General features: G+C 40.9%; 1 protein-coding gene across 1 annotated transcript in view; it reads right to left on the reverse strand.

The window, feature by feature from the left end:
* Nucleotides 1–8753: 8753 nt before the first annotated feature.
* The window catches only part of tspan17 (tetraspanin 17), a 31591-nt gene continuing 25315 nt past the window's right edge, over nt 8754–15029 (reverse strand). The window contains exon 8 of the mRNA XM_033973957.2: nt 8754–14926. Within this exon, the coding sequence (XP_033829848.1) occupies nt 14861–14926 (66 nt within the window). The 3' untranslated portion in view covers nt 8754–14860. The remainder of the gene's footprint in view (nt 14927–15029) is intronic.

Consider the following 15029-nt stretch of genomic DNA (forward strand, 5'->3'; position numbering starts at 1 on the left):
CATATGCACAGCTGTTAAAGTAGAGGCCCGTCTCACATCTGCAGGAAGACTGATTGTGAAAGGCTGATCACGCATGTCCTGGTTTAGACCTGGTTTAGTCCTGGTTTAGTTCTGGTTTAGTCTTGGTTTAGCCCTGGTTTAGCCCTGGTTTAGTCCTGGTTTAGTCCTGGTTTAGCCCTGGTTTAGTCCTGGTTTAGTTCTGGTTTAGTCCTGGTTTAGTCCTGGTTTAGCCCTGGTTTAGCCCTGGTTTAGCCCTGGTTTAGCCCTGGTTTAGTCCTGGTTTAGTTCTGGTTTAGTCCTGGTTTAGTCCTGGTTTAGTCCTGGTTTAGCCCTGGTTTAGCCCTGGTTTAGTCCTGGTTTAGTTCTGGTTTAGCCCTGGTTTAGCCCTGGTTTAGTCCTACTTTAGCCTGGTTTAGTCCTGGTTTAGTCCTGGTTTATTCCTGGTTTAGTTCTGGTTTAGTCCTGGTTTAGATTGTGTTGAACAGTTTGTCCATGTGTCACATCTGTTGTCCAGGTCCAGGCAGCACAATGTGACCAGAGTGACTAAGACCCAGAGGTGAATGAAGTACTCAAAGTAAAAGTACAGATACAGAGGTAAAAAGTTACTCTGCTTAAGTAAAAGTATTTGCTTGCTAACTTGACAAGTTAGTGTTAGGATTAGGAGGTTAGGGTTAAGGTTACGATTAGCGTGTACAATTAGAGGGGTTAGAGTTACAGTTATGTTTAGGGTTATAGGGTTAAGCTTAGGTCTTAGAGGTTAGTGTTATGGTTGGGGTTAGAGGGTTTAGAGTTAGGGTTAGGGTTAGGGTTATGGCTAGAGTTAGACGGCTGGAGTTAGGGTTGAGGGTGAGGGTTAAGGCTAGGAGTAGAGGTTAGGGGGTTAGGTTTATGGGTTCGGATGGGGTTAGGATTTTAGGATTAGGGGGTTAGAGTTAGGGTTAAGGTTAGGGTTAGCGTTATGGTTAGAGGGTTAAAGGGTCAGAGTTACGGTTAGGGGTTAGGGGTTAACGTTATGGCTAAAGTTAGGGGGTTAAGAGTTAGGGTTAGGAGTAATGGTTGGGGTTAAGGTAGGGTTGAGGTTAGAATTTATGGGTTTAGGTTAAAGGGTTAGGGATTGGGGTTAGGATTAGGGGGTTAAGTGTTAGGGTTAGGAGTGGTGGTTTAGGTTAAGGTTAGGGGGTTAGGGTAGGGTTAAGGTTAAGGGCTGGGGTTAAAGTTAGGGTTATGGGTTAGAGATAGGGGGGTAGGGTTACAGTTGATGTTAGGGCTGGGGTAGTGGTTGGGGTTAAAGTTAGGGTTAGGAGATAGACGGTTAGGGTTAGAGTTACGGTAGGAGTAAGGTTAGGGGTTGGGGTTAAGGGTTAGGGTTGCTGGTTAGGATTATGAGTTAGGATTAGGGAGTTAGGGCTAGAGTTGTTAGGATTAGAGTTACAGTTAAGGCTAGGGTTAGGGTTATGAGTTAGAGAGTTAGGGTTGTTGGAGTTGGGGTTACAGTTAAGGTTAGGGTTATGAGTTAGGGTTAGGGTTGTTGAGGTTACGGTTACAGTTCAGGTTAGGGTTGTTGGGGTTACGGTTACAGTTCAGGTTAGGGTTAGGGTTACAGTTCAGGTTAGGGTTGTTGGCGTTGGGGTTACAGTTCAGGTTAGGGTTATGAGTTAGGGAGTTAGGGTTACAATTCAGGTTAGGGTTAGGGTTGTTGGGGTTACGGTTACAGTTCTGGTCCCTGAGCCGTACCCAACATACACTGTCACTAACGTTAAACGAGTTATGAATGCCGTTTGACCGCTGGAGCTTCCTGCGCAGATAAAAAATGACTCTTGTGATCAGATAAAGCTCGGAGCAGAGCTGGTTTACCTCATGTCCGCTTGTCGTCCTCGTGCCTTTTAAAACACATAAACAAACGCAATGTAATGTCATTTGTCTGCAACGGCAAAACAGCAATAGTCCCGTGTCCATCAGTGCTGCGTCCACGTGGGCATCATCACATTCATGTTTCCATCAGAGCAAAGAAACATGATATCCGAGTGGATGGAGAGGCTTTGATCACGGCTGCATCTCGAGACAGCGCTTCCATTTAAGATCTAAAAGAAGTCCTCAAAAAACCCTTTCAAAAGACACGGGCCTGTGTCATTTACATCAGACGTTTTCCTGGAAGATGGAGGAAATAGTCCATGATCTTGTTTACCCATGTACTCTCGTCTTAATCAATAGAAAAGTCTTATTGGTGAAGTGTGGAGGTTTGATGGAGCACAGGGTGTAGCAGAGTTTTCTGTTCATTTCTGCATGGCTAACCTAACACGGAAAACTCTTAAAACGCAATATACAGCTTTTCCGGTACTTGTCTCCATGTAGATTTTAAGGATTTGAACGTTCTTTCCACGAAAACAGCAGGTGACGTCGCCAGGTCAAGTTACAGGTCAGATCTATGGAGAAGTGTCCCCGCTCACAATAAGAATACAGTTTTTTGAAGCAGATTTTTTTTTTTCTTTTTAAAACCTAAACACGTCTAACTGAATAAACGCGAGATAGATGTGTTCAGTGCAATACCGTTGAACATTCCCGGCGAAGCAATGCAAGTCTCCATTGGAACAAGCAGGTGCCAGACCCCGCCTCCCCAGCCCGCCACCAGAAAAGTTCCATAGTGCATCTTTAAAGCCGACCTATTCTGCAAAATCCACTTTTCAGAGAGTTTAAACATGTTATAGTTGTTTCCTTTTCATTTACAGTCTCGAGGTTGGCTCTGGAGAGATTCGTGCATGTTTCAGCAATCTTTAATCAGGACTTTTATTTTTAAGACGCCATTTTGCTGATCATTCCCAGTTTTCACCGCTACTGGTACACGCCCACTGTGACGTACGCACTTCGCTCTTCAATTTTATTTTCTCAATCAATGGTACAGTTGTCCCTCGCGATATCACGGTTCACCTTTCGCGGTTTTGCGGATTTTTTAGATGCTGTTTTTACGGCGTATGATTGTGTTCTTTGTCCTGATTGGCTGTTGGACTGTAGACCATTGTCCATCAGTCTCCTCCGTGCCGTGTCTCCTGTACAGTACAGAATGTGTTCAGACAAATTTACATAAACGTTGGATCGCAGTGTGACTCTGAAGTGCTGTACGTTTGCAATTTGTTTTCTCCCCGACAAAACCCACAATGTCGATGAAATGTTCTGCACCGACAAAGACGCCTACGAAGGTTTGAACTTTGAGAGAGTTTAAACAAGAGAGAAATGTGCGAAAATGTTAATGCCTGTGTGAGAAAAGTGTATAAAGTGTGTGGTGAGGGGTTTTACAGACAAAAACATATAAATATTGTAAAAAATAAAGCTTATACTTCACGGATTTCACCTATTGTGGGTTATTTCTAGAACGTAACCCCCGCGATAAACGAGGGACCACTGTAATCTTTAATAGTTTATTTTTAAGACACCATTTTGCTGATGATTCCCCGTTTTCACCGCCGCAATACACGCCTAATATTTATTCTGTTAATCGATGATACACGTAGGATTCTGCAGCGTCACATAGTTAATTTTGTACAAATGCAGAAAAATTTGCTAGCTAGCTCCCACTGGGCACTGCAGTCTTCTTCTAACGTGGAACTGAGTGGACTTGTTTCTTTGATTAAGTCGTTTTAGATGAATATTGTGATTTAAAATGTGCAAATTATAACATAGTGATCCAGACTCAAGCAGTATAGGACTTCTTTAAGTTTGTACTACTGAATTGTAGTACAAATCACTGATACTCTGTCGCTATCTGATGTTCATTGACCAGTTAGCTCTGATTGTTGTATCCTGTAATGGGGAAAATGACATATACTATAGATGTAGGTCAGTGTGTGCCCCTCCATCCAAACACATGAGAACTTGTGATGTCCCGCAGCCTTAATTTCTTCCATTTCTGCGGCTTGTTACAGCGTTCGCTTTTATTTTGTAAAAAAAAGACAACATAAAGAGGGTATTGATTGGTAGGTCTTGTGTCCCGTGATGAAATGTACTCGTCGATATGATCTGTGGGCGTAGTTTCTGGTTTTGGTATAAGAGGTTTTTCAGACCTAAACATCGTGATATTGTGAGAAAATGACGAGCTGTAACTCCTTATGGATCTCATTGTTTTCTATTTAAAACAAAAGGCTCCTCAGTCGTGTCTGTGGTTTATAAGAGGAATGTGTCTTTTATGGATCAAATTATTCTAAATACAAACATTAATGCTTTTATTTCTACGTTTTGTGTTAATTGCATTTCAAAAACAGTAGGATTCACTGTGGAATTTGTCCTGAATAGGATTGTCAAAAAATGTATACCTAAAAACTTCTAAAAACTAAAACAGGATTTGTACAAATACTGGAAAAAACTCATTGATAGAAAACGTGGACCTTTTCTAAAGAGTTTCCTAATTGTCCACAAGGAAACAGACTCTTGTGGCTAAGAGAATAGACCGGGACTAAACCAGAACTAAACCAGGACTAAAACAGGGCTGAAACAGGACTAAACCAGGACTAAACCAGGGCTAAACCAGGGCTGAAACAGGACTAAACCAGGACTAAACCAGGATTAAACCAGGATTAAACCAGGTCTAAACCAGGTCTAAACCAGGACTAAACCAGGACTAAACCAAGACTAAAACAGAACTAAACCAGGTCTAAACCGGGACTAAACCAGGACTAAACCAGGTCTAAACCAGGACTAAACCAGGACTAAAACAGAACTAAACCGGGTATAAACCGGGACTAAACCAGGACTAAACCGAGACTAAACCGGGACAAAAGCGGGACTAAAGCAGGACCAAACCAGAACTAAACCGGGTCTAAACCAGGTCTAAACCGGGACTAAATCAGGACTAAACCAGGACTAAACCAGGATTAAACCAGGACTAAACCAGGTCTAAACCAGGACTAAATCGGGACTAAACCAGGACTAAACCAGGATTAAACCAGGACTAAACCAGGTCTAAACCAGGCCTAAACCAGGACTAAACCAGGACTAAATCAGAACTGGACCAAGACTAAACCAGGACTAAACCAAGACTGAACTGGGACTAAACCGGGACTAAACCACTACTAAAACAGGACTAAAACAGGATTAAAGCAGGACTAATCCAGGACTAAATCAGGACTAAAGCAGGACTAAAGCAGGACTAAAGCAGAACTGGAACAAGACTAAACCAGGACTAAACCAGGACTGAACCTGGACTGAACCAGGACTAAACCGGGACTAAACCAGGACTACACCAGGACTAAACCAGGACTAAAGCAAGACTAAAGCGGGACTAAACCGGGACTGAACCGGGACTGAACCGGGACTGAACCGGGACTAAACCGGGACTAAACCAGGACTAAACCAGGACTAAACCAGGACTAAATCAGGACTAAATCAGGACTAAAGCAGGACTAAAGCAGAACTGGACCCAGACTAAACCAGGACCAAACCAGGACTAAACCAGGACTGAACCAGGACTAAATCAGCATCTCAAAGTATCACTGTAGCCTTTTCTCCACAGACATTTGGACTGAACTGATATAAAACTAAAATAAATCCTGACCAGTGGCTCGTACTATCCCACCAAACCCAAGTAATAATTAAAAAAACAAGAAAACCTGACATAACCACTTTAACCAAACAAAAAGTAATGCATCTTTTCATTGTATAAATTTACTGAAAAACACGACGCATCTACTCATCATCAACTTTTTAATCATTTTTTAGATTCTGACAATTAAAAAGACGGAATAGCACATTTTGTTTTGAAACGTGGACTCCTTTGAGAACCGTTTGTATTGTTCATTACTCTGAACCCCTGCTGACGGATACACTTTCTTCTTCAGGGCACATCAGGACTCGTCTTTTTGCATTCAACTCAAACACTTTTTTATAATATAGACCAAGGCTATGGACCTGCTAATGCATTTGACCTCCTGACCACATGGGGCACTATTTAATGTCCGTCCTACACAACGTCTTTTCAATACAGTGTTCAGAGCTGTTTTTACACGCTGTTTGAGACGCTGCAAAGGTTATTTTATTTCATTGCAGTTATACATGTTTAGTATTAGTAGATGAAGCTCAATGCTCTTTATACTAAATAGAAAATGGTCATATTTTTATACTTTTACAATATTCTAAGACTTTCAAAATGCTTTATATCAGGGTGTACGCAGACAGTGGGGTAGGATTCGAACCGGCAACATTCAGACCAGTGGACCAACACTCTGGACCACTGTCACCTACTACTATGCGTACTGTGTGTTATAGTACTTGAATATTGCAATGTGAGATGGAAAAATCAGTAAACAACCAGAATTAAAATGTATTTCGTAGTTAACTTTAGGTGGATTATGGAGAAATAAAAGGCCTGATGGGTTTGATGTTATGACTGAGGTGATAACAGTAAAATAAAAGCACGGAAAGCACATTCATAAAAAAAAAGACAGATCAAATTCACTGAGTCTAAGGCAGGGATGGAAAAACTTTTCAACACACGGGTCTCAATGGGTTTGAAAATTTGACATATATATAAAACATGAATATGCAGGGCTCATTGTACAAATTGTTTTCAAATTGTTTTTTTTGTTTTTCCTTGCTGAGAAGGAGGGTCTAAAGACAGGGGGCGCTCTGAGACACTTCTCCATTTGCCTGTTTTCTGTTGATTAATTTACTTGTCTGTTTCTGTTTCATTGTTGATTTTCTAACTTTCTGTTGGTTAAATTAATTCTCATGTTCAGCCCAAAGAGGCGACTGCTGCTGTGATTTTGGGCTTTACAAAAATAAATTGAATTGAAATTAATAATTAATGTATTAAAAAGAAAAACTCTGAACAAAGTCGACCCTTACCTATTTTAATATAATTTGGTCACGTTCAGCGGGCCGGATTAATAAGACCAAAGGCCCACGTGAGGACCCCGGGCCGTAGTTTGCTCATGTCTGGTCTAAGGTCATGACTTCACCTCACGCGCAAACTACAGCCAACCACCTCTGCCACAAGGGGTCAGTAAAGACACAAATTAATGTTAATATAAATACTTTACCATTATGAACTTTTGAGGGAAATGGGAAATGCACTGGTCCCTGAACTAGAAGAGATAATACTATAATACTGATCTAAGTTACAAAGATGGAGCCATTATTCAAACTATAACTACTTTTTATTACCCATTAAGACACTTTACACACACATTACACACTTCACACACACATTACACTGGATTATGACAAAACAAGATGAACTAACTCTGAGTTTAATTCCTGACTCAGAGTTGTTCGACTGAGACAGAGCCGCCTCTGAGTTTCTTGTTTCAGAGTTAAACCACTCAGAGTTTGGTCATGGCGTTTCTCCTCAGCTAAACTCACAATGATCAATGGATCCCAGACAAGAGGATTCACCACGGCAACGGTAAATGAGACGATGGCCATCTTAGAGGGACAGGAAGTCATGAGACGAGGATCAGGGTCAATTCAGGTCTGATGCAGCAAAACACAAATATGTTTTTACTTGAGTTTTTGTAGCTCATTAAGTGGGCTACTATTTTATAACTTTAAAACAACTTTACACCATCAGTTTGCACATAAAGGTCAGATAAATATAACAGTAACATAAACTGTTCTTCTTAACGTGACATGACAAATACGTTTAAGTAGTGAACTGTCCAATCAGAGCCCTCCTTCAGGCGCAGTGACTGTCCAATCAGAGCTCTGGTTTAGGCGCAGTGACTGTCCAATCAGAGCCCTCTTTTAGGCCCAGTGACTGTCCAATCAGAGCCCTCCTTCAGGCGCAGTGACTGTCCAATCAGAGCTCTAGTTCAGGTGCAGTGACTGTCCAATCAGAGCCCTCCTTCAGGCGCAGTGACTGTCCAATCAGAGCCCTCTTTTAGGCCCAGTGACTGTCCAATCAGAGCCCTCCTTCAGGCGCAGTGACTGTCCAATCAGAGCTCTAGTTCAGGTGCAGTGACTGTCCAATCAGAGCCCTCCTTCAGGCGCAGTGACTGTCCAATCAGAGCCCTCTTTTAGGCCCAGTGACTGTCCAATCAGAGCCCTCCTTCAGGCGCAGTGACTGTCCAATCAGAGCCCTCCTTCAGGCGCAGTGACTGTCCAATCAGAGCTCTGGTTCAGGCGCAGTGACTGTCCAATCAGAGCTCTCCTTCAGGCGCAGTGACTGTCCAATCAGAGCCCTCCTTCAGGCGCAGTGACTGTCCAATCAGAGCTCTGGTTCAGGCGCAGTGACTGTCCAATCAGAGCTCTCCTTCAGGCGCAGTGACTGTCCAATCAGAGCTCTGGTTCAGGAGCAGACTCTGGTTAAACTCAGGGTTAGATGAATAAAACTTGCTCTGGACCAAGTTAGGTTCAGAGTGCGTTTCCATGGTGATTGACTCAGGGTTTAGGTTAACTTATGAAACTGAAAACTCTGGACTGAGCTCTTTTCAGGTTTAACAAAGTCTGAGTTTGGCCTAAACCTGCTTTTTGACTCAGGGCTGTTACCTGTGGATTCTTATTGCTCTTAAATTGTCCACAGTTGGTTAGGAGATAAATATTTCAAAAGACTTTCATGAGCAAAGTTGTTGTGAACCATTAACCGTGTTGTAACCTTAATAAGTGAATTCGAAACTAAATTAGCTCATCCTTAGCAAACAGACCAGGGGAAATTCAGTTTAATTTTTCATTTCACCGCTGTGTTTAGTTCATGTTTTAATGATCGTGTTTGTGATTTAACCGAACCAGACAAAGTAAAACAAAAGCCGCTTAAAAACGAGAACATGACGTTGTTGTAATAAATCCTTTATTATATGAAAGAGGCATTATTCAGCACAATATACAGTGTAACAGACCAGGTCCCACAGTTTCTATACATGTACAAGAATTCTTTACAAGGCAACCCATTCAGAAAAGTCCTGCGTTGGTGATGAGACTCAACACTTACAATATGTCTGAATATTAGTCTAACGGAGGGATTTCATGGCGGGTCATAAAATAGCATTATTGTTATACCAAATGCGTTTCACAGTCTCCTTACGCCTTGTCAATTCAACTGATATGGAGCAGACAGCAATAACTACTGTGATATTGCTATAATTTCCACACTGACATGAAGTTATGAATGCTGATTGGATGATGCTTCGGGCACTTCCTGGTGGCACGTCATGTGACCGGCATCTGGGTAGGATGAGGTAAGAGACTATCAGATCGAATGTGCTACTTTTTATGTAATACCACGGGCAGAAAACGTTAAGTATTAGCAAATCTGAAAAGCGTACGAGCCAACGGAAATGTGGAAATGATGTAACCGTGGTTCAGTTTGTTCTGTTGCAAAAAAAACCCCAAAAAAACTCCAAAAAACTAAAGAAAAAACATTTAAAATTCAGAAATGCCATTAGAGTTAAAGATGAAATGAAAATGAGATTAAAGTTTGAATTATGCATGTTGTTTACAGCCATTTGGAGGCTTGGGTCAATAAACGAGGACATTAAGAAGTGAGAAATAGCCCCAAATAGTGAGGCTGTCGATAGTACTAATTATGGCTTATATATTATCGCCCAAAACAAAACAAAACAACTTATTACGCGTTTTGGAAACTCAGACATATCAACACGACCTGCAGTTTTGAACACGCATTTATCAAGTCGTACTTCTCACAATTTGGCCAAAGGGTTTTCCAAAATCCAAAACTAGCCCATTTTAATGTGTATTTCTGGTGAAAGGTATGAAATTCTATGTGAATGCTCCACAGTATGGCTTTAAACTGATCCTTATCGCCATGGAGACAAGCAGCAGGTGCAACCAGGCTAAGTTAGCAAGAAGTGTACGCATGTTTTTCATTGGTATTTTTGAGCAATAAAAACACCTGACAACATAAATGCTAAAAAGGCAAGTTTAAAGCCATATTGTGAAACATTTAATAACCGTTTAAAGCTATAGTATGAAACATTTGAGGACAGTTTGAAGCCTTACTGTGAAACATTTAACAAAGGATATTCCTAAATCCAAAACTAGCCCATTTCAATATGTTTTTCCGGTGGAGGGCATGAAATTGTCTGTGAATGCTCCACAGTATGGCTTTAAACTTATCCTTATCGCCATGGAGACAAGCAACAGGCGCAACCAGGCTAAGTTAGCAAGAAGTGTACAGTAAACATCAACAGTAAGACGTTTTTCAATGGGTATTTTTGAGCAATAAAAACACCCAACATCATAAATGCTAAAAAGACAAGTTTAAAGCCATATTGTGAAACATTTAAGAACCGTTTAAAGTCATATTGTGAAACATTTAAGGACTGTTTAAAGCCATACTGTGAAACATTTCAAGACAAAGGGTGTTTTTAATAAACCAATTAACTTAAGTTTTCCTAAATCTAAAGCTAGCCCATTTCAGCATGTATTTCTGATGGAAGACATGGAATTGTCTTTGAATGCTCCATAGTATGGCTTTAAACTTATCCTTATCGCCATGGAGACAAGCAACAGGCACAACCAGACTGAGTTAGTAAGAAGTGTACAGTAAACATCAACAGTAAGACGTTTTTCAATGGGTATTTTTGAGGAATAAAAACAGACAACAACATAAATGGTCAATAGACTTGTTTAAAGTCATACTGTGAAACATTTAAGGACTGTTTAAAGCCATACTGTGAAAGATTTAGAGGACAACGAGTGCTCTTAATCACCCATTAACTGAAACCTCGCTGAACAATATGTTTTCACCCGTCAGTGGTTCAGTTTTGTTTGAACTAGACTTGATTTGTTGCTTATTAATTCTGTGGCATTTTCCTGTATAAAAGCTGTGAGTCTGCATAAGTGGAACGCTTTCATAACTCAAAAACGTGTTAAAAGGCGTCGAAATGGTTGTCATTCACATTGTTGGCGTCGCTGTAGTGCATTGTTCTGCATAATTAGGCTGCCCTCGGTAACAAACACATAGGTCCACGTCGTATACATTCACAAACCGCTCCTTGGGAATGATATCGCTGCCCATGGGGAACGTGGAGAGCGCATTTGGTGCAAAGCCATTGTCATAAAAGGACAAAACACAATTAGCATGCTCCCCCTCAGCCCCCACACGAATTAAACGAATTACAAACTGCAATTAGCAAAAATGGTTGAATCGAGACATAGCTGGATGCATATTGAAGACCTGCCCCGAAGCGAAACACGAGGATGATGATGTTACTATGACGATGTGGTTAATGGTGTCTTAAGTGTTGCTTGGAAAGGCAGAATTTGCATATGAAAATGCTTTTTACATATTTTAACGTAGAGAAGAAACCCTGAGATATTAGCCTGGCCAGCCATGTTTATTTTCCATTCTAGAGTGCTATTAGTTGATTTGGGATCCATTTGAGTTTGATTGACATGTAAAAAATACATGCAAAGAAATGGCATAGGATCAGTGCGGGTTTGTTTTAGTGCAATTTTACATGCTTTTTTTTGGAAATTCACGTAAATGTTGGATCGCAGTGTGACTCTTAAGTGCTGTACGTTTGCAATTTGTTTTCTCCCCGACAAAACCCACAATGTCGATGAAACGTTCTGCACCGACAAAGACGCCTACAAAGGTTTGAACTTTGAGAGAGTTTAAACGAGAGAGAAATGTGAGAAAATGTTAATGCCTGTGTGAGAAAAGTGTATAAGGTGTGTGGTGAGGGGTTTGACAGCCAAAAACATATAGAATAATGGTTAAAAAAAAATAAAGATGGCTACTGAAGATTTCGCCTATTGCGGGGTATTTTTAGACCGTTAGGACCACTGTATTTTCACTTCTTCTGCAAACAACAAACTCTTCTGTTTCATTAGGTGTGAAATCTGCTAAGTTTGCATGTGATTCTTTGAGTTTTTCTTATTTCTTCTCGCAAATGTTAAATCAGACCTGTTCAAAATTCACTTTTCAGAGCTTTTAGCCATGATTTACTGTAGTTTTTTCTTCTCACTGACCCCCTGAAGTTGTATTTGGAGTGAGTCATGTTTGAGTAATCTTTAATCGCGTATTTTCAAGACGCCATTTTGCAGATCTACCCCCGTTTTCACCTCCACTGTGACGTACTTAGTTTGTTCTCTAATTTTATTTTCGAAATCGATGATACGCGTAGGATTCGGCAGCATCGCGTAGTCAGTAATAATTGTAAAAAAAATTAAGCTGATACCTCGCAGATTTCGCTAATTGTGGGTTATTTTTAGAACATGACCCCCGTGATAAACGAGGGACCACTGTAATACAAATACTCGTTAAGTATGCACAAAGTAAACTCAGTAACGATGGACAGATAATGAATCTTAATTGTATTGTATTTTTTAGCAGAACCAATTACAAAAAATACTTGAAATATGGTATGATCTGCGTTGAATCGATCACTGAAGAATCGTCTAGTCAGATCTTCGCATTTTAAGCAAGTCCGGGCCTGTTTAGTACTTTGTGGTATCTGATATTACCGCTATTGGCAAAACTGTTGCCGTGTCCTTGGGCAAGACACTTCCCCCGCTCGGCCTCGTTTGAACGTGGAGCGTGTGAGTGCTGGTGGTTGTCCTTCTACACCAGCGCGGCTACAATCGTATGGAATGAAGGATCGTGAAGCGAATTTGAGAGTCTGGAAAAGCGTAATATAAGACTACTGCATATTTATTATTATGTGAAATATGGCGTAAAATTATAGGATTAAAAAAAAATGGGCGAAGAGAAGCAAGCCATGACAGAACAAGACTGAAGAGTGCAATTCCATACTCTTATTTGTTGGGAAAATAAACATGGCTGGGTGGTCAGGCTAAAAGATAAAAGCTACAGAAATATATATATAAGATTGAAACAAGTGTACGCTGATTTGGTGTCTGCAAATGTTTGTGTCGGTTCCGTTTAACAAAGTACAAACGGTTTCACACAAAGCCGTTAAATGGAAGAGCGCTCATGAGGCAGAGCTCCGTCTTTTGCACCGCACCTGTCAAACCTAACGCCGCGCACATTCATATGGTCTAAATTTACATCCCTTTTGTTTGCCACCATTTTGTTCTTCCGCAGATCTTCCTTTTGTCCTACACTTTCAAACAGGCCCGGTGTTTAAAAATACACCAAAAATGGCAGCCTTCCTCCTAACTGACGCAGATCTGAACCAACAGCTGTTTTGAAGATGGAGACGCGACATGCGGCGTGCACGGGTAGCATGATCACAAGGCGCTGTCACCAAAAATGAAAACATATATTCAAACTGTGTACAAACTTTGTGAGCTGTCACTGGATATAAATGGTAGTCCTCTTTTAACTTGGCAGGCTGCAGTGCAAGGTGTTCTGGGTAAGTATTATGAATTGTTACAGCCACTAATTTCATTAAGTTGGTTCAGTGGATTTATCAAGTGGAGCTAGTTGCATTGAAAAACACATTTAGTGGGGATAAACAAGATGAAACGGCTCGGAGGGATGCTGTTCGTCGCGTTCCAAGTGAGTTACGCACTCGCAGCTGTACATAATGTGGAAAAAGGGGCGAAAAAGTGAATATGAATATAAAAAGAAACGTGGCAATGCTTCAAAAGCCACTATCTTTAAAGAGGCTGTTAGTTTACTAGTTCACTCTAAAGCAGCATTTGTGTTAAAATAGTGACAGAGCATTCAGCATATCATTAATCTATAAAAACACCAATAAAAACAATGAGACAATATTCCATACAAATAAAAATGATAATGTAACATTTTAATTGCGTTTGATTCATCAAATAAACTGGCACTTCCCACATAAAGGGACAATAAATTCACATGTTGGCCAAGTCAGTTAGAATCGGCGCCGTCATGGCCAGCTGATAATATTTGGTCTCCATTTTGACGTCTAAAAACAACATTTCTTTTTGTTTTTTGCAGTGAAGTCATGAGAGGTAAACAGGTGCCGTATGATGTCAAACAAAAACAGCTTGAAACATTTTTAAAACATTGAAGAATCTGAAACATACAAAGCGTAAGACAAATGCGGTGACACAAATCAAGTAAAAAAATAAAGGCCCCGAGCCCGCATCCCCGTGTGCCCGAGGGATGCTGGGAGTTTAACGCACAATCTCTATCGCTAGGCCCTTTTCCCCCATGTGGTATTGTCCTGACCAGGCCTTCCCACATAATACAATACATCCTTCAGTAAATGAACCACTAATACAATCACTGCAGGGGAAATGGGGTGACTTTCTAGCAAAAGCGTCTTCTGGCTTTCTGCTTTAAGTTACTCTCTATCTAAATTCAACAGACACTGGATGGGAAAGGGAGATAGCATAGCAAGAGAAAGCATATAATTTGTGTGAGGCCCTGAGGTATTGTGGGGCGGGTGATGCAGAAATGCCATGTGAAGAACAGGGAGGGCAGAGATAAATCGCAGGAAATTAATGGCACTTTTAAACTTCTTTTTTTTTTTTTTTTTTTTACAGTTGAAGTGGGTTGGCTCCCTTTGCGTCACTCAGTGGTCATTAAAGGTCATAGGAGGAAAACAAAACACAGGAAGTCCTCTGTGTCGGTGGTATCTGGTCAGCATGAAAAACTTGACATACAAATTGGTTATATTTCTCTTATCTTCCGTGTCGCTGAGTCCAGTTTTTTTCTGTCAAACATGGCTTTCTGATCTCCAGTTTCAAAAGGAGTCCTTGTGCAATTGTGCCCTTGATAAAACACATGTCCATTGTAACTACTTCAGAAAAAAAGATAAATTTAAGAAACTAGCTTTGAAAACAACAAGAAGGTCCTCTGAATATTTGGGTCAGCACCCGGTCGAGTGGTAAACAACAGTTTTGTTAAATGTTTGGTTGGTCTCGTCATCAGGTGAGTGATGAAGAGTAGCTCAGTGAGTGCGTTTGTGCTGTGTCCTCGGCTGGACTGGACTAGAGTGTGCCGATCGGAGGGATGTGGCGCCCCCTCCTGTCACCAGTTGGCTTTGACAGCTTTGACATCACTGACAAGGTTTTGGGCAAGGCAGATACCAAAAATCTGGAGAGAGAGTCAGACTGGGCGTTAACTAAAAATGTGAATCATTATGAGGTACACAGTAGATAAGAGAGATGCTCCACTAGATGGCACTAAAACCCAAACT

This window comes from Periophthalmus magnuspinnatus, chromosome 10 (assembly GCF_009829125.3).
Source record: "Periophthalmus magnuspinnatus isolate fPerMag1 chromosome 10, fPerMag1.2.pri, whole genome shotgun sequence".
Classification (NCBI taxonomy): Eukaryota; Metazoa; Chordata; class Actinopteri; order Gobiiformes; family Gobiidae; genus Periophthalmus; species Periophthalmus magnuspinnatus.